Source organism: Scyliorhinus canicula, chromosome 20 (assembly GCF_902713615.1).
Source record: "Scyliorhinus canicula chromosome 20, sScyCan1.1, whole genome shotgun sequence".
NCBI classification, from domain to species: Eukaryota; Metazoa; Chordata; class Chondrichthyes; order Carcharhiniformes; family Scyliorhinidae; genus Scyliorhinus; species Scyliorhinus canicula.
The window spans coordinates 25,753,143-25,779,393 of record NC_052165.1 but is presented as its reverse complement, the minus strand read 5'-3'; the positions used below and the strand labels follow the sequence as shown (position 1 = coordinate 25,779,393).

Genomic DNA, 26,251 nt, shown 5'->3' with positions numbered 1-26,251 from the left:
CCACGTTTATCCCTCGTCCCTTAACCCGTGGAGACACTGAAATATGTTGGAGTTTGATTTTTAATCACGTGTATTTGGCTCAAATTATAATTCTTAAAGCTCACTCTAGCGCAAATATTTTTGCTATTTGGCCGTGGGAGTGAGAGGAGATGGGAGGGGAATATCATTGTTGGTCTCAATTCTACTTCGCCCAGCATATACACAGAACTTTCTTCTACGAGTCACCAGGCAGCTGTAAAAGTTAAAGACCTGGCTGATTTATTGGTGTTAACCTTCCTCACGGTTGATTTGGATTCAGGAAAGTCACGTTCCTGAGAGAACGAAGGATAAGTATGGGAAGTTTAGGGAGCCTTGGATAGCGAGGGATATTGTGAACCTCGTCAAAAAGAAAAAGGAGACTTTTGTGCAGTCTAGAAGGGTGGGGACAGTCAAAACCCTTGAGGGGTATAAAGAAAGTAGGCAGGTACTTAAGCGGGAAATTTGGAGGGCTAGGAAGGGTCATGAAAAGTCCTTGGCAAGTAGGATCATGGTGAATCCCAAAGCTTTTTATTCATTTTAAAAAGCAAGAGGGTAGCCTGGGAAAGGATGGGACCACTTAAGGACAGTGGGGGGAATCTATGTGTTGAGGTGGGCAGCACAATGATGCAGTGTGTTAAGGAATAGGTTAAGAGACATTCCAATTAAATGTCTCATTTATGTTAAGTATCCAATAATTGACACTGATAAGTAAAGAGTTTCAGGTGGCCTTTGAGGCATGTGATGTGATGATAGAGTTTTTGTACAGAGTTGTGTTAAAGGAAAATAAAGGTGTTTGTGAGAGGTCGAGACCTAATGAAAGGACATCCCACAGCAGAAGGGAAAGATCAAGCAGTAGCAGTACAGAACGAGATACCAGGCGGGAGAGGGGACGTAGTTTATCAAGGTCTCGCAAAATGAGTAAGGCTACAAATATTAATAGGAGTAGAAGCCCACATGCACGTGAGATTTTGGTGGCTTCCAATAAATTAGATGAAAAAGTTATAAAAGGTGCCAAACAGCAAGAACTGCATAGTTGGAGTGAATTTGGGGTATACACGGAAGTACCGGATAGGGGACAAAGAGCTCTATCCCACAGATGGATTTGCACAGAAAATGTTCTTCTGGATGGAACTTATAAGGCAAAGGCCAGGCTTGTGGCAAGGGGATTTGAAGAAAACTTAGAAGATCAGGATTTACGGGTAGATTCACCTACGGCAGGAAAGGTTATTTTAAAGATCTTCTTGGCTCTATTAGCCACAAAGGCATGGGAATTCAAATCTATAGATATAAAAGCTGCCTTTTTGCAGAGAAATCAGCTTCAAAGAGACATTTTTCTCCGTCCTCCTAAAGAAGCAGCTAACACCGAAGGGTACTCTGGAAGTTGAACAAATGTGTATATGGATTAAATGATGCGTCTCCAGTCTGGTATTTTTCGGTAAGGTCAGTTTTGGTAAAGTTAGGCTGTTGCCAGTTGAAAGCAGATCCGGCAATGTTTTACTGGTACTATAAAGGAAATCTTTCTGGCATCTTTATGATGCATGTCGATGATTTTTTTTGAGGTGGGACTAGTGATTTCAAAGCTATTGTAATCTCTGGTTTGAGGAAAGAATTCAGGGTTGGAAATCAGGCTTCCGGTGAATTTAAATATATTGGACTGGAAATCGGACGGACTAGGTTGGGGTAACTTTATGTCAGCAATCTTAATTGGAGAGCATCAGCCCAATAGCAATTAGTCGTGGTCGGATTTCACAAAAAGATGCAGTGGTTTCAAAGATGGAAAAAGAGCAACTGCGAAGTTTAATTGGGCAACTAAATTAGTTAGGTAGACAGACTAGACCGGATGTTAGTTTTGATGTCTGAGAGTTGCGTACAAAAATGAATGATCCCAAAGTGGAAGACATAATAAGAGCAGATAAAGTGATGGTCAAACTAAAAATGCAGGAGTGTGTTTTGAGGTTCCCGGTTTTAGGTGACCTTAGGCAAATGAAAATCATAGTTTATAGTGATGCGTCCTATGCAGATTTATGTGATGGGGTTTCAAGCACAGGAGGTTTTATCATTTTCCTTTTGGGTAACAATGGTAAATGTTGCCCTCTTGTGTGGGAAACAAAGAAAATAAGGAGAGTGGTCAAAAGCACTGTGGCTGCTGAGAGGCTAAGCCTTGTCGAGGCGGTGGATATGGCATTTTATATATCTCAGATATTGACAGAAATTTTGGGATTAGGGGATTTGGATAACATACCCATTGTGTCACATTGACAATAAATCCCTGTGGGAAAATGTGCACTCTACAAAAAGTGTCAATGGGAAAAGGTTAAGGATAGACATCGCAAGTTTGAAGCAGATGTTGGACAGAGGGGAGATAGCAAAAATTAAATGGGTTGACAGTAGCTATCAATTGTCCAACTGGTTTACAAAAGAGGGGTTAATTCACAGAAGCTTTTGGATATTGTAAATGAAGGGCGTCTGTTTCTGTGACTTTGTTTTTTTTTTCACTTCCCAAAACTGAAAAAAAAGAAGGGGGGAAATTGCATGTGTTTTTGAGTTTCTTGTTATTTTGTTTTCACCAAATTATTATTTTTTTCTCCAAGGAATGGGAGACTGTTAAGGAATGGGTCAAGAGACATTCCAATTAAATGTCTCATTTATGTTAAGTACTCAATAATTGACACTGATATGTAAAGAGGCTTCAGGTAGCCTTTGAGGCATGTGATGTGATGATAGAGTTTTTGTACAGAGTTGTGTTAAAGGAAAATAAAGGTGTTTGTGAGAAGGAGCAGAACTTTTGACTCTTTATACAACAGCAGCTAAATGGCTAACACAGTAGGTTGCACTGCTGCCTCGCGGCGCTGAGGTCCCAGGTTCGATCCCGCTCTGGGTCACTGCCTGTGTGGAGTTTGCACATTCTCCCCATGTTTGTGTAGGTTCGCCCCCACAAAGGGGGCAGGGTAGGTGGACTGGTCACGCTAAACTGCCCTTAATTGAAAATTGGGTACTTAAAATTTTTTTTTAAAAATCTATGTGTTGAGCCAGAGGAAATGGGCAAGGTACAAAATGAGTACTTTGCATCATTGATCATCAAAGAAAGGGACTTTGTGAAAGATGATTCTTGGGTAGGTATTGGGTCTTTTAAAATATATTACGGTAGATAAGTCTCCTGGGCCAGATGGGATTTACCCCAGAATACTGAGGGAAGCAAGGGAGGAAATTGCTGGGGCCTTGACTGACATCTTTGTACCCTCATTGGCTACAGGTGAGATCCCAGAGGACTGGAGAATAGTTAATGTGGTACCGCCGTTTAAGAAAGATAGCAGGAATAATCCTGGAAACTATAGGCCGGTGAGCCTCACAACGGTAGTAGGTAAATTATTGGAGAGAATTCTCAGGGACAGGATTTATACCCATTTGGAAACAAATAGACTCATTATAATAATAATAATCTTTACTGTCACAAGTAGGCTTACATTAACACTGCAATGAAGTTACTGTGAAAAGCCCTTAGTCGCCACATTCCGGCGCCTGTTCGAGTAAACAGAGGGAGAATTCAGAACGTTCAATTCACCTAACAGCATATCTTTTGGGACTTGTGGGAGGATACCGGAGCACCCAGAGGAAACTCACACAGACACGGGGAGGACATGCAGACTCCCACAGACAGTGACCCATGCAGGAATCGAACCTGGGACCCTGATGCTGTGAAGCCACAGTGCTAAACATTGTCCTACTGTGCTTCCCTTGACAGACAGCATGGTTTTGTGAAGAGAAGGTCGTACCTCACTAACTTGATCGAGTTTTTTGAGGAGGTCACAAAGATGATTGATATGGGGAGGGCGGTGGATGTTGTTTACATGGACGTCAGTAAAGCCTTTGACAAGGTGCCTCATGGCAGACTGGTACAAAAGGTGAAGTCACATGGGATCAGAGGTGAGGTGGTAAGATGGATACAAAACTGGCTCAGTCACAGAAGGCAAGGTAGCAGTAGAAGAGTGTTTTTCTGCAGGGAGCATTGTGACGAGTGGTGTTCCACAGGGATCTGTGCTGGGGCCTCTGTTGTTTGTAGTGTACATAAACAACTTGGAGGAAAATGTAGCTGGTTTGATTAGTAAGTTCAAGGATGACACCAAAGTTAGTGGAATGGCAGATAGTGTTGTGGATTGTCAGAGGATACAGCAGGACATAGATAGGTTGGAGACTTGGGCAGATAAATGGCAAATGGAGTTTAATCCGGACAAACGTTAGGTAATGCATTTTGGTAGGTCTAACATAGAGGGGAAATATACCATAAATGGTAAAACAGGAATATAGAATGTCAGAGAGATCTGGGCGTGCAGGTCCACAGATCTTTGAAAGTGGACAAGGTAGTCAAGAAAGCATACAGAATGCTTTCCTTCATTGGACCGGGCATCGAGTATAAAAACTGGCAAGTCATGCTACAGTTGTATGGAACTTTGGTAAGGCCACACTTGGAATATTGCACGAAATTCTGGTCACCACACTACCAGAAGGATGTGGAGGGGGTGCAGAAGGCTTTTACCAGTATGTTGGCTGGTCTGGAGGGTGTTACCTATGTGGAGAGGCTGAATAGACTCGGACTGTTTTCATTAGAAAGAAGGAGGTTGAGAGGTGACCTGATGGAGGTTACAAGATTATGAGGGGCAAGGATAGAGTGGATGGGCAGGCAACATCTTTCCCAGGGTGGAGGAGTCAGTCACCAGGGAGCATAGGTTTAAGGTCCGTGGGGTAACGTTTAGAGGAGACTTGCGAGGCAGGTTTTCAATGCAGAGGATGGTGAGTGCCTGGAACGCGTTGCCCGGGTAGGTTGTGGAAGCAGATAGATTAACTGCGTCAAAAGGCACCTTGACAAACACATAGATAGTATTGGTACAGAGGGATTATGGCACAAGGAAGAGCTGAAGGTTTTGGCAAAGGTTGGTATCATGACCGGTACAGACTTGGAGGGCCGAAGGACCTGTTCTTGTGCTGTTTTGTTCTTTGTTCTTCTTTGACATCAGTCTAGATGGCAGCGACTAGCAGTTAAGTCAGAACTTTATGGATCTATGTGACTTTGTAACATGTCACCTTCACCAACTGAGCCTTCAGGACAACTCCACATACACTATGTTCATCTAAAGTTACTTACTCTTTCAAATATACTGTTTTCAATTAAATTAAAGTAATGATTAGGTTCCTATAATAATAATCTTTATTGTCATAAGTAGGCTTACATTAACACTGCAATGAAGTTACTGTGAAAATCCCCTAGTTGCCACATTGCGGGGCCTGTTCGGTGACACAGAGGGAGAATTCAGAATGTCCAATTCACCTAACAAGCATGTCTTTCGGGACTTGTGGGAGGAAACCGGAGCACCCGGAGGAAACCCACACAGACACAGGGAGAATGTGCGGACTCCGCACAGATAGTGACCCAAGCCGGGAATCGAACCCAGGTCCCTGGTGCTGTGATGCAACAGTGCTAACCACTGTGCTACCGTGCTGCCCCATAAAATTAGGGAATGTAAGTGTTATAACCTGCCTGCTTACCATTGGCTGGGGACTAATGACTATCCCACAATCCTATGGGAGTATGAGCTTCCCCATTAAGGGGGGCGGAGAAATCATTAGCAGACTCCCTGCATAAATAGAGCTGGCCAGTTTGGAACCAGCAGAGAGAGAGAGAGGAGTGAGCTGCAAGGGAAGTTGCTGCTGCTGTTGTGTGTGTATATATATGTTATTGTAAATAAATGTTATTTCCTTGTATCCTGAACACTTGTGCTGGATTCTTCATGGTCCTCACAAAACTGGCGACGAGGGCTAAAGTGAATAGCTGTCTGCACTGCTGAAGCCACTTCCCTGAATTTTTGTTGGACACAGGTTGGAAGTTGTTTTCTATTACACCATGCCTCTGTATGGACGTTTGGATGTTTTTGATGCTGCGCTGGAAAGCTGGAACCAGTACGCACAACGGATGCGTTACTATTTCCGGGCAAACAATATCACCGAAAACGAGCGCCAGGTGGTCATATTGCTCACCGCCTGCGGCCCTCATACATTTGGGGTGATTAGGAGCCTTACGTACCCAGCTGCGCCAGACACCAAAACGTTTGATGAACTTGTGAACTTAGTGGGGCAACATTTTAACCCAACCCCATCCATGATAGTCCAATGCTACCGGTTTAATACCGCTGAGAGGACCCCAGGAGAATCCCTTGCCGACTTTCTATCCAGGCTACGCAGGATTGCGGAGTACTGTGACTCTGGTGAGACCTTGTCAGAAATGTTACGCGACCGTTTGGTTTGCGGTATTAACAATGCGGCCAATCAGAGAAAGTTGTTAGCCGAGCCAACATTGACTTTTCAGCAGGCCATTGAAATAGTATTGTCCCAAGAGAGCGCAGAACGGGGAGTGCAGGAGCTACAGGGAATGGAGGTGCACGCCTTGAGACGCAACCCCATCCATCCAAAAGCGTCCCCCTGCGCCCCTGCGGTACCTTGGGCGAGGCAACTTCCGGATCAACGGCAGTGGCCGTCGGACATTCCTCCCCGAAGGGAGCCTTCTCCAGAACCAATGGATGAGGAGCCATGTCCGTGTCAGACTTGTAGGTGCCGACCCCGTCGCGGACGCTGGTACTGGGGGCGCCAGAGGCGCCGTCGTTCCGACCGAAACTGGGGCCAGCCCAGGGGCCATACATTTCATTTGGATGAACCTGCGGCGACTACTCCCGAGGACATGGAGACCGAGGATGACTGCCTACAGCTGCATTGTGTGGCAGCTCCCCATGTGGCCGCCATTAAAGTGACAGCACGGGTCAATGGTCACCCGTTTGAGATGGAGTTGGACACTGGCGCAGCGGTCTCCGTGATCGCCCAGAGGACATTCGACCGCATCAAGCAGGGTATACAGTCCCTTTCATTAACCGACACACAGGCCAGGTTGGCCACCTACACGGGGGAACCATTGGACATTGCAGGAACTACGATGGCCCCTGTTGTTTATGGATGCCAGGAGGGATGTTTCCCACTTATCGTGATGCGCGGCCATGGGACCAGCCTGTTGGGTCGGGACTGGTTGTGCCATTTGCAGTTGCAGTGGCAGCTCATCCTCCAAACAGTTTCTGGAGGGTTGACTGAGATGCTAGGACGATACCCAGATGTATTCCAGCCCGGTTTGGGGAAAATAAAAGGGGCTGGAGCCCGTATCCAAGTCGAACCAGGAGCCACGCCGCGCTATTTCCGGGCGCGCCCGGTGCCTTACGCCTTGCTCGAGAAGGTAGAAGGCGAGCTCACTCGTTTGGAGACTTTGGGTATCATCAGGCCCGACCGTTTCGCTGACTGGGCAGCACCAATTGTACCTGTAATGAAGCCAGATGCCACAATTCGCTTGTGCAGCGACTATAAACTTACAGTGAATACGTCTTCCCGACTCGACCGATACCCAATGCCTCGCATAGAGGATCTCTACGGGAAGCTTGCAGGTGGGCTCTCGTTCACCAAATTAGATATGAGTCACACCTACCTACAGTTGGAGCTGGACCCTGCCTCCCGGCCATATGTAACGATTAATACACAGCGGGGCCTGTATGAATATACATGTTTGCCCTTTGGAGTATCCTCTGCCTGCGCTATCTTTCAACGCGTTATGGAGGGCATTTTGAGAGGTTTACTGCGTGTTGCTGTCTATTTGGATGACGTTTTGATCACAGGGACGTCGGAGCAGGAAAATTTGGAAAATTTGGAGGCTGTCCTTAGACGCTTTTCGGAGGCTGGAGTCCATTTACGTCGCACAAAGTGCGTTTTTCAGGCAAAGGAAGTACTCTACCTGGGTTATCGGGTGGACCGCGAAGGTTTGCACCCCGTCGCAGAGAAGGTGAGCGCGATTCAACAGGCCCCCGCCACGACTGACACTTCGCATCTTCATTCATTTCTCGGCCTCGTAAACTATTACGGAAAGTTCCTCCCCAATCTGGCAACTACGCTGTTGCACCTTCTGCTGAAGAAGAATCACACCTGGGTTTGGGGTCAGCCGCAAGAAACCGCTTTCCGGCGGGTAAAACAACAATTGTCGTCGTCTGGGTTACTACCCACTATGATCCTGGAAAGCCTTTGCTCGTCACATGTGATGCATCCCCGTATGGTATTGGGGCCGTCCTGTCCCACAAGTTGGAGAACGGGGCCGAGCGGCCGATAGCTTTCGCCTCCCGCACACTGACTGCAGCGGAAAAAAAGTACGCGCAGATTGAGAAGGAGGGCCTGGCATTGGTCTTTGCGGTGAAACGTTTCCACCAGTACGTATATGGCCGCCACTTCACTATCGTGACTGATCATAAGCCTCTGCTGACACTTTTCAGAGAGGATAAGCCAATACCGCCCATTGCTTCCGCACGGATCCAGCGCTGCATACGAGTATTCTCTGGAGCACAAACCAGGAACCCAGATAGGGAATGCCAATGCACTGAGCCGATTGCCTTTATCGACCGGCCCCATGTCGACCTCCACGACTGGTGAGGTGGTTGCAACCCTAAATTTTATGGACACCTTGCCTGTCACGGCATCACAGATCCGTGAGTGGACCCAGACGGAGCCAGTCCTGTCAAAGGTTCGGCACATAGTCCTGTATGGTGGGCAGCATAGACAGCTCCCAGGCGAGTTCGGACATTTTCCTCCAAGCTGTCCGAATTCAGCGTGAAAGACGGCATCCTTTTGTGGGGGACGCGTGTGATTGTCCCGGAAAAAGGACAGGAGCTGATACTGAGAGACTTGCACAATGGGCATCCAGGTGTGACCAAACTGAAAATGTTGGCCCGGAGTTATGTCTGGTGGCCAGACCTCGACACCGACATTGAGAAGGTGGCCCAAAACCTCCATTTGCTAGGAGCATCAGAAGCTTCCGCCGGCCGCGCCCCTACATCACTGGGAATTGCCAGGGCGGCCTTGGGCGCGCTTGCATGTGGATTTCACCGGCCCTTTTCAAGGATCCATGTTCCTGCTATTAATCAATGCCCAGTCTAAATGGCTAGAGGTGCATCAGATGGGAGGCACAACGTCCTGCGCAACAATCAAGAAGATGCGTTTGTCTTTCAGTATGCATGGCCCCCCCGAGGTGCTGGTCACAGACAACGGCACTCCGTTCACAAGTGAGGAGTTTGCGAGGTTCATGAAGATGAACGGTATACGCTGAAGATGAACGGTATACGCCACATCCGCACTGCCCCTTACCACCCGGCTTCAAATGGGTTGGCGGAGCGTGCAGTGCAGACATTCAAACAAGGCCTCAAGAAGCAGTCTTCCGGGTCGATGGACACGAGACTGGCTCGTTTTTTGTTTTCATATAGGACCACCCCCCATGCGGTGACTGGGGTAGAACCACTAATGGGCTGGAGACTTTGCACCCGCCTTAGCATGGTTTCCCCGGACATTGGCGCAAAAGTACGCCGCACTCAAGAACGGCAGGAACATGGTTTTTCTTGGCATCGGTCGATTCGGCAGTTTACGCCCGGTGACCCAGTTTTCGTTTGGAATTCTGCTGGTGGTGCCCAGTGGGTCCCTGGTATAATCTTTCGCCGAACAGGCCCTATCTCTTACCAGGTGCAAGGCCAGGGTTGTCTCCAGCGCAAACATGTAGACCATGTTCGGTCCAGAAGACTATCACTTCCAAAGATTCCCCGCCCCAGGAGCTCATTTCTACAGCCACAGAGACCAGACACAATGGAAAGTATTCCTCATAATCTTCCTCTGGTGCCTCACTCAAAGCCTGCGCAGGTCGTGACAGAACTGCATGGAGATAAAGACTCCGAGATGACGGAGGCAGCAGACTCTGACTCTGAGATGGAGACACAAGACACCTCAGAGGGGGAATCCTCGGGCCCACGGGCTGTGGATGGACAACCGTTGCGCCGTTCATCACGGAAGCGCCGGTCTCCATCTCGTTACACGCCACCCGATCCAGCGCCTCGTGCAAATGGGGTCCGACCTGCGGCAAAACGAGTCCGACGCCCTCCTTCGCCAGGGTCTTCGGTAGATTCCTTGGACTTGGGGGGGGGGGGGGATGTTATAACCTGCCTGCTTACCATTGGCTGGGGACTAATGACTATCCCACAATCCTGTTGGAGTATGGGCTTCACCAATGGGGGGGGGGAGGGGGGGCGGAGAAATCATGAGCAGACTCCCTGCATAAATAGAGCTGGCCAGTTTGGAACCAGCAGAGAGAGAGAGAGGAGTGAGCTGCAAGGGAAGTTGCTGCTGCTGTTGTATATATATGTTGTAAATAAATGTTATTTCCTTGTATCCTGAAGACTCGTGCTGGATTCTTCGTGGCCCTCACAAAAGTAAGGGAAAGTAGAAACACCATAGGCCCTCAGTAACTTAAATGGGAGAGGAAGATAGAGATGCCACATTGAGTCCATAAGCTCACCACCACCCTTGTTGGAAGACAAGGGTGAAGGAGACAGGGGGAAAAGGGGTTTTCAATCTGTGGTCACTGTTGGCCTGCTTTCTTCAGGTGGCAGATAATGCACGTTACACTGGTATTCAAAAGTCAACATAAACATTATTGCTATGCAAATATATTTTTGATAGTGAAGCAAATTAAATCACCAGAGAAACAAAAACAGAAAACACTGGAAATTCAGTATCTGGCATGTGAACATGATGATTCTGCAGGTAAACGTCCCTCTCAACCCTCATAAAATGCAAACACATATCTTAGAAAAATCTTTAATTCATTCCAAATTTTAAAGCTTTAGCGAATACATGGATGCAAAACAAATCATAGATCATAAGAGTTACGTTAGTATTTGAAGATCAAAGACAAATCATCTGAAATGAGATCTACACTGCAGCTTAATGCTGTCATTTCTGTTGCATCTTTGCCAATGTTACAGCACACTGGTACAGACAGATAGTATAATGACACTTTATAATATAGAAGTGCTTCTGTCATTGCATACGCTCTAGATGGTGATAAATCACCTTATTTCTGAGTGGATATGGCAACAACAGGGCAACTGTGAACATACAGGATTTGAGAATGGGCCTGTTGCTCAGAAATTGAAGCTCTTTGCCATTTTAGCCATGAATTGTCATGCCAACAGCTGTGCCAATGTAGCATGCCAGCAAGTGCTGCTGTGAAGACTCAGACAAATCTACCTCCATGAGCATTTTCTTAGGAGTTACTAAAAAAAAGTACTTGAAAAATGTTGATACATTGCATGGCATAAGCCCGGAGATATTTGTTACAAGACTTTCTCCACTGTTGCTATGTAAAGGCTGTAGCACTGGTATTGCAGGAAGCACTTCCAAATAGTGACCTTGCATTCTGAACTGTTCTTAAGAAATTGAGAACAGCAGATACTATTTGATCCAGGAAGGCACGACAGCCATCAATTTCCACTTTTGTAATTGCTGAAAAGGTGTTAGTCTCCACCATTCCAGTTCCTACTGTGTGAAGACTTTCTTTTTGTTGTTAAGAGCAGTCTCCCAAATGTGATCATATTAAAAACAAAATTCTGAACTTCTGTGCTCAGGTACTATGAATGTTGCAGAATTAAACACATATCTACTTAGAATACCAAGTTGACCACCGGCCAGAGACAGAATAGGTTACATCCAATATTTGTTACATTTACTTCACTGTCTTCTCTCCAATGTCAAGGATACATATCAGACGCAGCCCTGTAAAACAAAGCAATGGCAGTATTGTCGGAAGTATCATTCATGCCTCACTGGTGCCAAGCAATGACCATCTCCAACAAGAAAGGATGTAACCATCGCTTCTTGAAATTCAACGGCATTACCATCGCCAAATCCCCCACCATCAACATCTTGGGAATTATCATTGACCAGAAACTGAACTGGACTAGCCATATTAATACTGGAGCTACCAGGGCAGGTCAAAGGCTCGGAACCCTGTGGCAAGGAACTCACCGCCTGACCCCCCACCCCCTCCCCCTCCCCCCAAAGCCTATCCACCATCTACAAGGCACAAGTAGGAGTGTATTGGAATGCTCTCCACTTGCCTGGAAAGGTACAGATCCAACAACACTCACAAAGCTCGACACCACACAGGACAAAGGAGCCACCTAATTGCTACCTCTTCCACAAACATTCAATCCATCCACCATCGACACACAGTAGCAGCCATATGTACTGTCTACAGGATGTACTGCAGGAACGCACCAAGGTTCCTTAGGCAGTACCTTCCAAACACAGGACCACTGCCATCTATCCAGGACAAGAGCAGAAGATACCTGGGAACACCATCACCTGGAGGTTCCCCTCCAAGTCACTTACCACCCTGTATTGGAAATCTATCACCGTTCCTTCACTGTCGCTGGGACAAAATTCTGGAACTCCCTCCCTAACAGCACTGTAGGGGTACCTACACCTCAGTGACTGCACTGGTTCCAGAAGGCCACCTTCTGAAGGGCAAATAAGGATGGGCAACAAATGCTGGCCTAGCCAGTGATGCCAACATCCCTAAATGATTTTTAAAAAAGGACCACATGCCTCATTGGGATTGGAGTTTTCTTGGTGCACTTTTGACCTCTGGGACTGTGAATGACAAATATCAGGAACCCACCATTTTGAGTCTGGTAATGGAAACGCTGACTTCTCAGTTTGCCCATGAAGTCCAGTAATGGGTTTTCCTATTGTTAGATCAATGGATTGTCTCCCAGTATCAAAGGCCACGGGGCGTAGTTTAAATGCACAATTTGTGTAAATCTATTTGCATTTCACCTCAGCTCCCTTCTCTTGCTCTACTTGGCAGCCTTTAGATTGTCTTTATTCTATTTTGATCAGAGGTGATTAGCAATGTAAAATACTACACCATTCATAGATCCCATCTTTTACAATATAACAAATATAGGAAAGATTACACTAAAAAGCAAAAAAACTGTGGATGCTTGAAATTTGAAATAAAAACACAATGCTTGAAATACTCAGCAGGTCAGGCAATATTTGTGGAGGGGGGAACAGCGTTCACATTAAAAGTCAATGATTTTTCATCAGAACTGCAATAAGTTGCGAGGTTTAATAGGCTTTAAGCAAGAGTTGCAGATGGGAAGAGTGAGAAGAGAATGGACAATGGGAGAGTCAATATAGAAAGAAGTCAGTTCCGGGACAGCAAATGCAGACTGGGTTATCTCTCAGCAGAACACCTCCAGTCCGCAGGCAGGTATGACTCCCCAGCCCAAACTTCCAGTCTCGACCTCATTCTGATCTGAATGTCCAACAAACTCCGAAACTATTCCCGTCAAACACAAGGGAATCTTGAGGACCAGCACGTCAGCTTTTGATTAATAATTATTTACAGCCTCCACGATGCAACATCACGTTTAACAATTTCAAATCACAATAGCTGCTTCCACCTTGATTCTTGGACAGTAACTGTTGGTGAATATTCTGCTCTATTTTCACCTCCTCTGTATCCATCTTATGTTCATTTACTCATCCTTTAATTCCTCCTGTTTATTCCGCTTTTCTTCTGTTCCAAATAACATCAGCCCCCCCCCACCCCCATCCTTGCTTAACATCTTTTACATCTTTGAACGTTTCGTTCCCAGTTCTGACTAAAAGTAATTAACCTGAAACAATGAAGTTTGTTGCTCTCTCTTTCCACAGATGCTGCCTGGCTTATTGAGTATTTCCAGCATGTTGAGTCTTTATTTGTGGTGAGGTCCTGTGTGGATAGGTGGCGCAGCGGTTAGCACTGCTGCCTCACGGCGCCGAGGTCCCAGGTTCGATCCCGGCCCCGGGTCACTGTCGTGTGGAGTTTGCACATTCTCCCCGTGTCTACGTGAGTCTCGCCCCCACAATCCCAAAAAGATGTGCAGGGTAGGTGGATTGACCACGCTAAATTGCCCTCTAATTTAAGAGAAAGTCCTGTGTGTGAGCAGATATCACTAGCAGGACATAGCCCCATTGCGTGATATAAAAACAGAAAGTGCTGGATAAACCCCGCAGATCTGCTGGCATCTGTGGAGAGAGAAACGTTTCAAGTCCATTGAACTTTGTACAGATGCTGGCATTTTCTGTTTTGAATTTCAGATTTTCAGCATCCACAGTACTATCCCATTTATCCCCAGGGAGAGAGAAACAGGGAAAGCAGCATTGTTTGCATATATTTCTACATAATTACAGCGAAATTGGAAGCTGCAGAATGACCGAGACAGCAGCGGGGAAAGGAGGGAGAGGGGGTGAGGGGTTCTGTTGCTCTCAGTGTTGGGTCAGCTCACTCTTTGCAGTTTCACTCTCTCCCACCGGCTCGGTCATTCTGTCTGCTGGGGGTTTGGCACTGGGCTCGGGTCGGTAGTCTGCCCACCTGCCCACCCTCCTGACCTCCTCGCCCACCCCGGGGGCATTCCTGCAGGGGTTGCGATCGTAGATGACCAGCTTGAGGTTTGGCAGGTGGGCCAAGCTGGGGAAGGAGCGAATTTGGTTCCTGTCCACGTCGATGATCTCCAGGCTGGGCATGTGGAGCAGCACCTGGGGGAAGTCGGAGAGCAGGTTGTCCGGGATCCAGATGCTGTGCAGCTGCCGGAGCTGCTCCAGCTGCCCGGGGAGGCTGTCTAGCTGGTTGCAGCCGGCGTGCAGCACCCTCAGCTGGCGCAGCTGGCACAGCACGGTGGGCAGCTGTTCGAAGCAGTTACTCTCCAGCCACAGCGTGTGTAGCTGGGCCAGCGAGCTGAGCTCCGGCGGCAGCTCACACAGGCTGTTGTTGCCCAGGTAGAGGATGGCGAGCTGGCGAAGGCGGCACACAGATCGGGGCAGCTCCCGGAAACTGTTGAAATCCAGCGCTAAAATCTGCAGGCTGCCCAGCAGGTGGATCTCGGCAGGAAGGCTGCTCAGGTTGTTGTTGCTCAGGTACAGTTTCAGCAGCTGGCTGAAGGCGCACACCTGGAGGGGGAACTTCCTCAAATGCTTCCCACTCAAATCCAGCATCTTATCTGGAGGCATCTCCTCGATATCACCACCCAGGAGGAGCTTCTGGCACGATTTCGATGGGAAAAATGCAACGACAGACATGACCGCATTCCCCATTCCAACCACTACATTTTCCAGTCGGCTCCAACACCGTTAATCCTATCGGTGCTCCCGGCAGGCAAGCCGCTACTCAGAGCTCCAGAGCTCTTTATAAAGGGTTTGGGATTGTACACAGGTCTCTGGGACTTGGGAAAGTATTGCTGATAACAGCAGGAATGCTGCTTTGAAAAAGCCAGTTGACCATGACCTTACACCAAGGACCATATAAGTTAAGTTTCAGTGGAAGAATCCAGCTCACACATTGCCATCGCCTTCCTTATCTACAGAGCTAAGTGGTGCTCGTCAGAGATATTTTCCAAACAGCGGGTATTAAATTACACTCCACTGACAACTCTATCTCTCTCTATCTCTGACACACACACAGCTTAACTTTAATACAAGCCAGACGCCCCAACATGATTGTCCTGATAAATTGCTTGTTTAATTCTCATCAAATAACAGTCTTAACACTGGAGTGTTATATGTTTTTTTTAAATCAATGAAGCTTTATTCTTCTCTGCCTAGTGCACTATTTGTTTGGGTGAGTCGGAATGTTGACAAACACAGAAGCCCCTCTGCTGCTGGCTATTTCTTTCCAAAATACCCGCCTGTGATACTTGCTGCTTTTTTTTTTGGTTGCTCATTTGTTATCCCAAACTCACCACCTCCCACCTGCCCCCGCCCCTCTATTTCATTGCTGTTGTGAGAAACAAGTCAATTCTACCAAATCCTGGGTCAAGAGAAATTTGAGATCTGGCTGTTGAGCCAATATAGATTGTAATTTGAAAACACAAGAATACGCACATGAATCGCCTTAATTCATCACATCGTAGTACTGTTAATCTGTGCAGTTAATTTAATGGAATTCCTACAGTGCAGAAGGAGTCCATTTGGCCCATTGAGTCTGCACTGACCCTCTGACAAAGCACCTTACCTAGGCTCACTCCCTAGCACCCCTGTAGCCCATGAAACCTACACATCTTTGAACACTAAGGGGCAACTTAGTATGGCCAATCCACTTCACCTTTTTTCTACAATAATCGCTTGTTGTCACAAGTAGGCTTCAATTAAGTTACTGTGAAAAGCCCCTGGTCGCCACATTCTGGCACCTGTTTGGGGAGGCCAGTACAGGAATTGAACCCGCGCTGCTGCCTTGTTCTGCATTACAAGGCAGCAGTTTAGCCCACTGTGCTAAACCAGCTGCACCTCTTTGGGCTGTGGGAAGAAACCCACGCAAAATGAGGAGAACTTGCAAACTCCAAGCAGTCACCCAAGGTCGGAATTGAACCTGGGTCCCTGGTGCTGTGAGGCAGCAGTATTAACCACTGTGTCAACCATCTATGGAGTATAACTTAGTCATTTGGTAATACCAATCTTAAGCAAGGAAAACTAACAATAAAGGGAACAACAAGTTAAGGTTAAATATTTTCTGCTGCTTTCTCCATGGCAACACCTCTACTAATCAGAGTCCAACCACTCAGCAGTCTATTTTCATGTAGTATAAATTGTTGTTCCCTTTACTGGTGCTTTATCTTGTCTGGCTATGTTGATGAGTGCAAGATGAAAAGCTTTGATAGCATGTCTCTTTCTTTTCCAGTATAAATTAGTGAAATTATCACTGAGAATAGAAGTCCAATCAAATATTAACCATGCAAGATACTAAGTTTCTGTTGGGTTAAGTCCTCATTTTCTATTTCATAAAACCAAGTTTTTATTGTTACATATAGCTAATGGTGGAGTAAGTGGCTAACCCTCAAACATGCTATCACAGACATTATTACCTACCCAGTTGCACAGGTCGTGTTTCTAATCTCAGTTATGGAGATGCTCAAGCGATGGGAGAAGATTCAAGTCTACATAATCTCCAGGTCAGGGTCGCATAACATCTGGAGGCTGATTATTCAGCAGCTTTGTTGGAGGCCCGAGTCAGGAATGTGCCTATTCTTTTGGCTTTGGATAATGAGTAGGGCATCTTCAATGAGAGGGTCTCACATACCTCACCAATGAAGAACTCCAGTTGTACAATTGTTTCTAACTTCAATGCGGAGGATGTGGGCCATTTGACTTGTCTTAACTCATACATCCATGCCTCACGATGGCAAGGAACCTTGTTCGGTCCCAGATCACTGTTCGTGTGGAGTTCACACATTCTCCCTGCGTCTGCATGGGTCTCACCACCATAACCCAAAGATATGTAGGGTAGGTGGATTGGTCATGCTAAATTGTCCCTTAATTGGAAAAATAGAATTGGGTACTTTAAATTTATTTGAAAAAAACCTCATACATCCAGATATACATTGCATTTTCCCAACACGGTGCCCAATTGTTACTAAATTGTTCAACCTTTTTGCCTTCACCGCTGCACCTAAACGCTCCTTCCATGCTTCAGTCGCCTGGTGTATGAAAAATTGCCATTTTACAAAATTGAACCTGTCCACACACAATTTATTGTGAATTAATTTTAAGGACCTGCTGTATCTCGTCCATGCTGGTTACTATAATCTATCTCTATGGCATCACCTATTGGTTGCTTCCTTTAAAAGCTAAAATAGTTTAATTTTATTCCAGTCCTTTTTTAAAATAAGTACCCAGATCGATTTAAGTATATTAAAGCTAATCTCTTTCTTTTTTAAACTCAAGAAAACCTGTCCTTTGGCCGCTAATCTCATTCATATGTTTTGGTCCTCTCCAAAGCTTGGGGATTACTGGAAGGAGGTGTTTAGGGTCATTTCCAAGGTGGTGCATGTGAAGCTGGACCCGGGTCCCTGGGAGGCCATATTCAGCGCCGGCCCTAGTGTTGCTGGCGCCCTGGGCAAGCTGAACTTCGGCGCCCTTCGGGGAGGGGTGTCGGGGGGGGGGGGGCGGGGTCGGGGGGGTCGAGGGGGTCGGGGGGGTCGGGGGGGGTCGGGTCGGGGTCGGGGGGGTCGGGTCGGGATCGGGGGGGTCGGGGGGGATCGGGGTCGGGGGGATCGGGTCGGGGGCGGGGGGATCGGGTCGGGGGGGCGGGTCGGGGGCGAGGGGGTTGGGTCGGGGGTAGGGAGGGTCATGTCGGGGCGGGGGGGTCGGGGGCGGGGGGGTCGGGTCGGGTCGGGGGGGGTCGGGTCGGGTCGGGGGGGGGGGGCCAGAGTGACCTGGTATATGATCGGGGCTCACCGATCGGCGGGCCGGTCTCTCTGTCGGCAGGTCCCTGACGCCGGTCACGCACTCGTTGATTGCGCCCCCTAGCACATGGCGCCCCCGGGCGACTGCACGAGTTGTCGGTACCTTGAGCCGGCCCTGGCCATATTCGGGGTGTCGGATCAGCCAGGGTTAGAAATTGGTGCGGAGGCAGATATCATAGCCTTCGCCTCGTTGATCGCCCGAAGGCGGATCCTGCTGGGATGGAGAGCGGCCTCTCCACCCTGTGCCCTGGCGTGGCGAGGCGGCCTGTTGGAATACTTGACCCTTGAGAAGGTTAAGTTCGAACTGAGGGGAAGCTCGGAGGGATTCTACAAGTCATGGGCACTATTTATTATGCACTTTCAAGAACTAGATAACATCGAACATTAGTTGGGGGGGATGGGTGGGTGGGTTGGGGGGGGAGGGGGGCTGTGTATGTTGAAGATGGCTATGGGTAATCCCTGATTCCTTTTTTTTCTTTGTAATTTGTTTATGTTAACATGCGGGCTGATGCCTGGGCAGAGTGGGAGGATGGGATCATTGTTACTGTTATGGGGTTTGAGATATTTGTTGTTGGTTATTGATTGTTGTTGGGTGTAAATTCGGGAGAAAAATTGTGAAAAAAGAGGAGAATAAAAATATTTAAACAAAAGAAAACCTGTCCTTTTGGTTATTTAATGATCATGGCGTGTAAACAGTTATGTACTCGCTGAATTGAAAAATACATCCCTTTCATACAAAACACCTGTGGCAGTGAAATGGGGAGAGTGCAAAGAAGGGAGCTATTTGACCCCTCCCCTAGTTGTAACAGTATAAATTCCCAATGGTAATTCATTCATCCTGGGAACTTGGCCAGCTTTGATTTTTTTAACTAGTGCAAAAGATCAGAGACTCAAGTTGCTGTGAATGTAGTTTGTGCTTAAAATTCCATGATATTTTGTGCTGATTCTGCCAATTTCAAGCATATTGCACCAAAAAGAATCCCACAGAACCGAGTGGAATCATCACGCTGGTATTCCTTTGGAGTCACCTTTGAAAATATTTACATCAGATGCCTCTGGTGGGAGATAACAGCTAGGTATATGTTAGAATACCAAGAGAGCTATGTTTAACCCAGAGATGTTTTATTATCACTCAGGTGAATTGCTGTATCTGTCTTCCCTCTATTTGCTCCCCTTGGCTTTCTATCCATTTCCTGGAACCTTAATAATCATGACTCCAAAATACCCAGTCTACAACAGGCTTTAACTTAAACTATATTCATTGAAATAATCCCATCATTATTGATACCATTGTTGCCCACCTATGATAATATGTGTTTTTGTTAACTTGATTAATAATGTTATCCATATCAATCCTTTTAGACTATCTTCTCAGACCACTGCATTAAGAAATTTAAGTAACTCTAATCTAAGAATATTGAATATTTATTAAGGTGATTCATTGTATATATTGTCATTGTTAAATTATGGTCTGTTCTGTCAGAGGGAAGTAACTAAGTGTGAACAATGTTAAAAAAATTAGAGTACCAGTTCTTTCAAAGTGGCAATTTAGCATGGCCAATTCACCTACTCTGCAAATCATTTTGGGCTGTGGGGGTGAGACCCACACAGACATGGGGAGAATGTACAAACTCCACACAGACAGCGACCGGGACCGGGATCGAACCCGGGTCCTCAGCGCTGTGAGGCAGCAGTGCTTTTTTTAAAAAGCAAACAATAATTTATTCACCGGCTGAGCAGGTGCTACATGTTTGTATTCTGAGGCAGCAGAGCTAACCACTGTGCCACCGTGCTGCCCAAGTACAATGGGCGCGATTCTCCCAAAACGGGAGAAATCGTAAAGCTGGCGTCAAACCCGGGCGGGTTTGACGCCAGCGCGCCCCTTCCCGACCGGGAACCAATTCTGGTCCCCGGTCGGGGCTAGCAGCCCGACGCCGTAGGCTCCGGCATGACGGGCTTAACGAATATCGTTAAGCCCGCTTGCCGGAGTTAGCGCCGGCTGACGCGTCATATGACGTCAGCCGCGCATGCGCAGATTGGAAGACTCCAACCCGCGCATGCGCGGAGACGTCATCGCGTATTTGCGCGAAACCCGCGCATGCGCGGGCCGGGTTGCCCCTCAGCCGCCCCGCGAATGGATACTGCGGGGCGGCGGAAGGAGAAAGAGTGCGCGGGCATTGGGCCCGCTGCCCGCGATCGGTGCCCACCGATCGCGGGCCCATGGCACCCTTGGCACGGCTGTGGTACTGCCGTGCCAATCGGTGCCATGGTTATGAAAAGCGAGTTTGTGACGCCATTTTTACGAACGGCCAGACCAGGTGTGTTTGCCGTTCGTAAAAACGGCGTAAAGATAGATAGATAGAGAAATACAGCACAGAACAGGCCCTTCGGCCCACGATGTTGCGCCGAACTTTTGTCCTAGGTTAATCATAGAATTTTGGACAATTTGTCATGGCCAATCCACCCAACCTGCACATCTTTGGACTGTGGGAGGAAACCGGAGTACCCGGAGGAAACCCACGCAGTCACGGGGAGGATGTGCAGACTCCACACAGACAGTGACCCAAGTCGAAATCGAACTTGGGACCCTGGAGCTGTGAAGCAATTGTGCTATCCACAATGCTACCGTGCTGCCCTTAAGAAGTTAACCTACACTCCCTTATTCTACCCTAATCCAAGTACCTATCCAATAGCCGCTTGAAGGTCCATAAATTTTCCGACTCAACTACTACCACAGGCAGTGCATTCCATGCCCCCACTACTCTCTGGGTAAAGAACCTACCTCTGACATCCCCTCTATATCTTCCACCATTTATCTTAAATTTATGTCCCCTTGTAATGGTGTGTTCCACCCGGGGAAAAAGTCTCTGACTGTCTACTCTATCTATTCCCCTGATCATCTTATAAACCTCTATCAAGTCGCCCCTCATCCTTCTCCGTTCTAATGAGAAAAGGCCTAACACCCTCAATCTTTCCTCGTATGACCTACTCTCCATTCCAGGCAACATCCTGGTAAATCTCCTTTGCACCTTTTCCAAAGCTTCCACATCCTTCCTAAAATGAGGTGACCAGAACTGCACACAGTACTCCAAATGTGGCCTGACCAAGGTTTTGTACAGCTGCATCATCACCTCACGGCTCTTAAATTCAATCCCTCTGCTAATGAACGCTAGCACACCATAGGCCTTCTTCACAGCTCTATCCACTTGAGTGGCAACTTTCAAAGAACAATGAACATAGACCCCAAGATCTCTCTGCTCCTCCACATTGCCAAGAACCCTACCATTAACCCTGTATTCCGCATTCAGATTTGTCCTTCCAAAATGGACAACCTCACACTTGTCAGGGTTAAACTCCATCTGCCACTTCTCAGCCCAGCTCTGCATTCTATCTATGTCTCTTTGAAGCCGACAACAGCCCTCCTCACTATCCACAACTCCACCAATCTTCGTATCATCTGCAAATTTACTGACCCACCCTTCAACTCCCTCATCCAAGTCGTTAATGAAAATCACAAACAGCAGAGGACCCAGAACTGATCCCTGCGGTACGCCACTGATAACTGGGCTCCAGGCTGAATATTTGCCATCCACCACAACTCTCTGTCTTCTATCGGTTAGCCAGTTTGTTATCCAACTGGCCAAATTTCCCACTATCCCATGCCTCCTTACTTTCTGCATAAGCCTACCATGGGGAACCTTATCAAATGCCTTACTAAAATCCATGTACACTACATCCACTGCTTTACCTTCATCCACATGCTTGGTCACCTCCTCAAAGAATTCAATAAGACTTGTAAGGCAAGACCTACCCCTCACAAATCCGTGCTGACTATCCCTAATCAAGCAATGCCTTTCCAGATGCTCAGAAATCCTATCCCTCAGTACCCTTTCCATTACTTTGCCTACCACCGAAGTAAGACTAACTGGCCTGTAATTCCCAGGGTTATCCCTATTCCCTTTTTTGAACAGGGGCACGACATTCGCCACTCTCCAATCCTCTGGTACCACCCCTGTTGACAGCGAGGACGAAAAGATCATTGCCAACGGCTCTGCAATTTCATTTCTTGCTTCCCAGAGAATCCTTGGATATATCCCGTCAGGCCCGGGGGACTTGTCTATCCTCAAGTTTTTCAAAACGCGCAACACATCTTCCTTCCTGACAAGTATCTCCTCAAGCTTATCAGTCTGCTTCACGCTGTCCTCTCCAACAATATGGCCCCTCTCATTTGTAAATACTGAAGAAAAATACTTGTTCAAGGCCTCTCCTATCTCTTCAGACTCAATACACAATCTCCCGCTACTGTCCTTAATCGGACCTACTCTCACTCTAGTCATTCTCATATTTCTCACGTATGTGTAAAAGGCCTTGGGGTTTTCCTTGATCCTACCCGCCAAAGATTTTTCATGCCCTCTCTTAGCTCTCCTAATCCCTTTCTTCAGTTCCCTCCTGGCTATCTTGTATCCCTCCAGCGCACTGTCTGAACCTTGTTTCTTCAGCCTTACATAAGTCTCCTTCTTCCTCTTAACAAGACATTCAACCTCTCTTGTCAACCATGGTTCCCTCACTCGACCATCTCTTCCCTGCCTGACAGGGACATACATATCAAAGACACGCAGTACCTGATCCTTGAACAAGTTCCACATTTCACTTGTGTCCTTCCCTGACAGCCTATGTTCCCAACTTCTGCACTTCAATTCTTGTCTGACAGCATTGTATTTACCCTTCCCCCAATTATAAACCTTGCCCTGTTGCTCGCACCTATCCCTCTCCATTACTAAAGTGAAAGTCAGAGAATTGTGGTCACTACCTCCAAAATGCTCCCCCACTAACAAATCTATCACCTGCCCTGGTTCATTACCAAGTACTAAATCCAATATGGCCTCCCCTCTGGTCGGACAATCTACATACTGTGTTAGAAAAGCTTCCTGGACACACTGCACAAACACTACCCCATCCAAACTATTTGATCTAAAGAGTTTCCACTCAATGTTTGGGAAGTTGAAGTCGCCCATGACTACTACCCTGTGACTTCTGCACCTTTCCAGAATCTGTTTCCCAATCTGTTCCTCCACATCTCTGCTGCTATTGGGGGGCCTATAGAACACTCCCAACAAGGTGACTGCTCCTTTCCTATTTCTAACTTCAACCCATATTACCTCAGTAGGCAGATCCCCCTCGAACTGCCTTTCTGCAGCTGTTATACTATCTCTAATTAACAATGCCACCCCCCCACCTCTTTTACCATCCTCCCTAATCTTGTTGAAACATCTATAACCAGGGACCTCCAACAACCATTTCTGCCCCTCTTCTATCCAGGTTTCCGTGATGGCCACCACATCGTAGTCCCAAGTACCGATCCATGCATTAAGTTCACCCACCTTATTCCTGATGCTTCTTGCATTAAAGTATACACACTTCAACCCATCTCCTTGCCTGCAAGTACTCTCCTTTGTCATTGTTACCTTCCCCACTGCATCACTACGTGCTTTGGCGTCCTGACTATCGTCTACCTTAGTTGCTGGACTACAGATCCGGTTCCCATTCCCCTGCCAAATTAGTTTAAACCCTCCCGAAGAGTACTAGAAAACCTCCCCCCCAGGATATTGGTGCCCCTCTGGTTCAGATGCAACCCGTCCTGCTTGTACAGGTCCCACCTTCCCCAGTAAAGGGCTGGGACTTCGGCCCATCGAACAGCTGTGAATCGCTGCCGGCCGTAAATAAACGGCGGCAGCGATTCGGGTCGGGAGTTGGGCGGGGGGTGGGGGAGAATAGCGGGAGGGCGGGAAAAATGTCGGGAAGGCCCTCCCGCTATTCTCCGACCCGTCGTGGGGGTCGGAGAATTTCGCCCAATATGTTTAAAACAATTAACTCATTGGCAAGTTCCCACTGTAAGTGCATGGAAATGGAGATAGCACCTTGCACGCCATCCGAGCTCCCAAATTGCTTTTCAGCGAATGTGCTACCCTGATGCATAGACAATGTTGTAATGTAGGCAAATATAGCAGCTTGTTTATGCACAGCAGAGGCTCAGAAATTGTAACTAGTTAAATTAAAGAATAACGTGCTTTAGTAATATTGGTTGAGGACTGTTGGCCAGCAAAGTGAAAGAACTCCACCAACGCAACCCCTCCCTACTTCACACCATCAGGCCCCCACCCCCCCCTATCCACTGCCCCAGCTCTTCTTCACATAGTGTCATGAGGTGCTTTATATCCACCTGGGGCGAGCAGAAAGGCCTATGTTTGATATCGCATCCAAAGGACAGTGCAGCAATCCCTCATAACTGTACTGAAATGGCCATAGAATCACCACAGTGCAGAAGGAGGCCATTCGGCCCATCGAGTCTGCACCAAACCTCTGAAGGAGCACCCCACCTAGGCCATGCAGGCATGGGGAGAACATACAAACTCCACACAGACAGTGACCCAAGGCCCAAATTGAACCCAGATCCCCGGCACTGTGAGGCAGCAATGTTAACCACTGTGCCACCATCGCCCTAAGATTAAGTCGTTGAAGTGGGGCTGGAACCCATGAGGCAAGAGTGCTACCACTGAGCACACGTTGACATTTATAAGTGTTAAAGAAAAGATAAAAAGAACCGGGGGGTGGCGATCCTGGTGGGGAAGAGGGTGGCATTTGAGGCGTCTGAGGTGGTGGCTGATAGTGGCGGCAGATATGTGATGGTGAGCGGTAAGCTGCAGGGGGAGAGGGTGGTGCTGGTAATTGTATATGCCCCAAATTGGGATGATGCTGGTTTCATGAGGCGTATGTTGGGCCGCATTCCTGACCTGGAGGCGGGGGGCCTGATCATGGGGGGGGACTTCAATACGGTGCTGGATTCCCCACTGGATCGTTCTAGTTCTAGGACAGGCAGGAGGCCGGCGGCGGCCAAGGTGTTGAGGGGGTTTATGGACCAGATGGGAGGGGTGGATCCCTGGAGGTTTGGGAGGCCGAGGGCTCGGGAGTACTCTTTTTTCTCCCACGTGCACAGGGTTTATTCCCGCATTGATTTTTTTGTCCTGAGTAGGGGGCTGGTCCCGAGGGTGGAGGAGGCCGAATATTCGGCTATAGCAATTTCGGACCATGCTCCGCATTGGGTGGATCTGGAGATGGGGGGGTGCGGGACCAGCGCCCACTTTGGCGTCTGGACGTGGGGCTGCTAGCTGATGAGGAGGTGTGCAGGAGGACCCGGGGATGTATTGAGAGGTACCTCGAGGCCAATGATACTGGGGAGGTCCGGGTGGGGATGGTGTGGGAGGCTCTGAAGGCAGTGATTAGGGGGGAGCTGATCTCCATCCGAGCCCATAGGGAGAGGAGGGAGAGGGAGAAACTGGTGGGGGAGCTGCTGAGTGTAGATAGGAGGTATGCGGAGGCCACGGAGGATGGATTGCTGGGGGAGCGGCGTAGCCTGCAGGCCAAGTTTGATTTATTGACCACCAGAAAGGCGGAGACACAGTGGAGGAAGGCGCAGGGAGCGGTCTATGAATATCGAGAGAAGGCGAGTAGGATGATGGCGCATCAGCTTCGCAAATGGGACGTGGCTAGGGAGATTGGTGGAGTGAAGGATAGGGGTGGGAATGTGGTGCGGCAGGGGGCAGAGGTCAATGGGGTCTTTAGGGACTTCTACAGGGAACTGTACCGGTCGGAGCCGCCGGTGGTGGTGGGGGGGGGGGGGGGGGGGGGGGGGAATGGAGAGCTTTTTGAACAGGCTACGATTTCCAAGGGTGCAGGAGGAGCAGGTGGAGGGACTAGGGGCGCCGATCGAGTTGGAGGAGCTGGTTAGAGGGATTGGCCACATGCAGTCGGGGAAGGCGCCGGGACCAGATGGGTTCCCGGTTGAATTTTATAAAAAATACGCGGACCTGTTGGTTCGGACCTTTAACGACGCATGGGAGGGAGGAGTTTTGCCCCCGATGATGTCACGGGCGCTGATTTCCCTGATCCTGAAGCGAGATAAGGACCCCTTGCAGTGTGGATCATATAGGCCAATTTCACTGCTGAACGTGGACTCCAAGTTGCTGGTGAAGATCTTGGCCACTAGAATAGAGGAC

General features: G+C 48.0%; 1 protein-coding gene across 1 annotated transcript; it reads right to left on the bottom strand.

The window, feature by feature from the left end:
* Positions 1–14,229: 14,229 nt before the first annotated feature.
* On the bottom strand, positions 14,230–15,054 carry lrrc10 (leucine rich repeat containing 10). The gene has a single exon (XM_038781373.1). It carries the CDS (start codon positions 15,052–15,054, stop codon positions 14,230–14,232), a length of 825 nt encoding a protein of 274 aa, XP_038637301.1.
* Between the last annotated feature and the right edge of the window lie 11,197 nt (positions 15,055–26,251).